Source organism: Elephantulus edwardii, unplaced genomic scaffold, assembly GCF_000299155.1.
Source record: "Elephantulus edwardii isolate Elephantulus edwardi_28Jun2011 unplaced genomic scaffold, EleEdw1.0 scaffold00086, whole genome shotgun sequence".
Lineage (NCBI taxonomy): Eukaryota > Metazoa > Chordata > Mammalia > Macroscelidea > Macroscelididae > Elephantulus > Elephantulus edwardii.
The window spans coordinates 963,439-964,594 of record NW_006399836.1 but is presented as its reverse complement, the minus strand read 5'-3'; the positions used below and the strand labels follow the sequence as shown (position 1 = coordinate 964,594).

General features: G+C 61.9%; 1 protein-coding gene across 1 annotated transcript in view; it reads right to left on the bottom strand.

Annotated features, from left to right (window-relative positions):
- Positions 1 to 1,156, bottom strand: part of SCUBE1 (signal peptide, CUB domain, EGF-like 1) — a 145,616-nt gene that overhangs the window by 20,167 nt on the left and 124,293 nt on the right. Inside the window, exon 8 of the mRNA XM_006890045.1 lies at positions 834 to 956. Within this exon, the coding sequence (XP_006890107.1) occupies positions 834 to 956 (123 nt within the window). The remainder of the gene's footprint in view (positions 1 to 833; positions 957 to 1,156) is intronic.

The window sequence follows — 1,156 nt, the reverse complement described above, 5'->3', positions numbered from 1 at the left end:
TACCACCCAGTGGGCAGGCAGGACCCCCATTCACTTGGGGAGCTGAAGTTCAGTCCCACAGCCTGGTGGGCAGGTAGGACCCCCATTCATTTGGGGAGCTGAGGCCCAGCCCCACAGGCCAGTGGTCAGGCAGGACCTCCATTCACCTGGGGAGCTGAGGCCCAGCCCAGGGGGGGAAGGGATGGCCCCATCCACACAGTGGACTAGGGTTGCTTGAGACACCCTGACCAGCCTCTTGGTCCACAGGACCTCATACTCCCAGGGCTGGACTCAGACCCACCAGGAGCACTATGGTGGGCTTACAGCTTTGACACGTCCAAGGAAATGACCATGTGTCTGTCCTGCAGTCTGCCACACCATTGTTGTCCCCCTGCTGTCCTGTCCACTGGCCACCTCCAGGCTCCCTCTGCACCCCCTGTGCTGTTCGATGAGTCCCAGGCTGTGCAACTTGACTTCTGTGTCCAGACCCCTCTTGCCCAGAGCATGGCTCCAGAGACACTGGGACCCCAAGGGCATCGGGGGAGTGACTGAATGTGTCCTGTGCTCCACCAGGTGGCAGTACTTCGCCTCTGGAACCCGAACACTGGAGGAGACTGAGGCTGCAGGAGCTTCCCACCTGGGAGACGCCACCTGGGGCACGCGCTGTGCTGACTCCTCTCTGTGCCTCAGTTTCCCAGTTTGGGGGTGAGCAGGAGTGAGTTCTGAGGACTAAGGCACCAGTGGACAAGCCCCATCCACGTGCCCCCCATTTCCTGGCAGCTGGGGCGAGCCCTGGGGGATCCCTGAGGAGGAGTGGGCACTCCCTTGGGCACCCAGGGCCGGGCCGGGCTCACCTTGGCATGTGCGCTCATCTGTCAGCAGCTTGTAGCCCTTCCGACAACCGCACTCGAAGCTGCCCACGGTGTTGCGGCAGAAGTGGTCACAGCCGCCGTTGTTGACCAGACACTCGTTGATGTCTGCGGGGGTGTGGGGGGTGGGTAGAAGAGGGGCGAGTTTCAGAGCATGGTGGGGGAACCAGGCCCCTCCCTTTCCTCAGAATCCTCAACGGGACATGGGGTGGGGAGCCTGCTTCACAGAGCTACGCTGTGAAGGTGCACCCCCAAAGCTCACTGTAACTCCGTCAGAGACTTGGAGAGTCAGCACCCAAGACACCTCA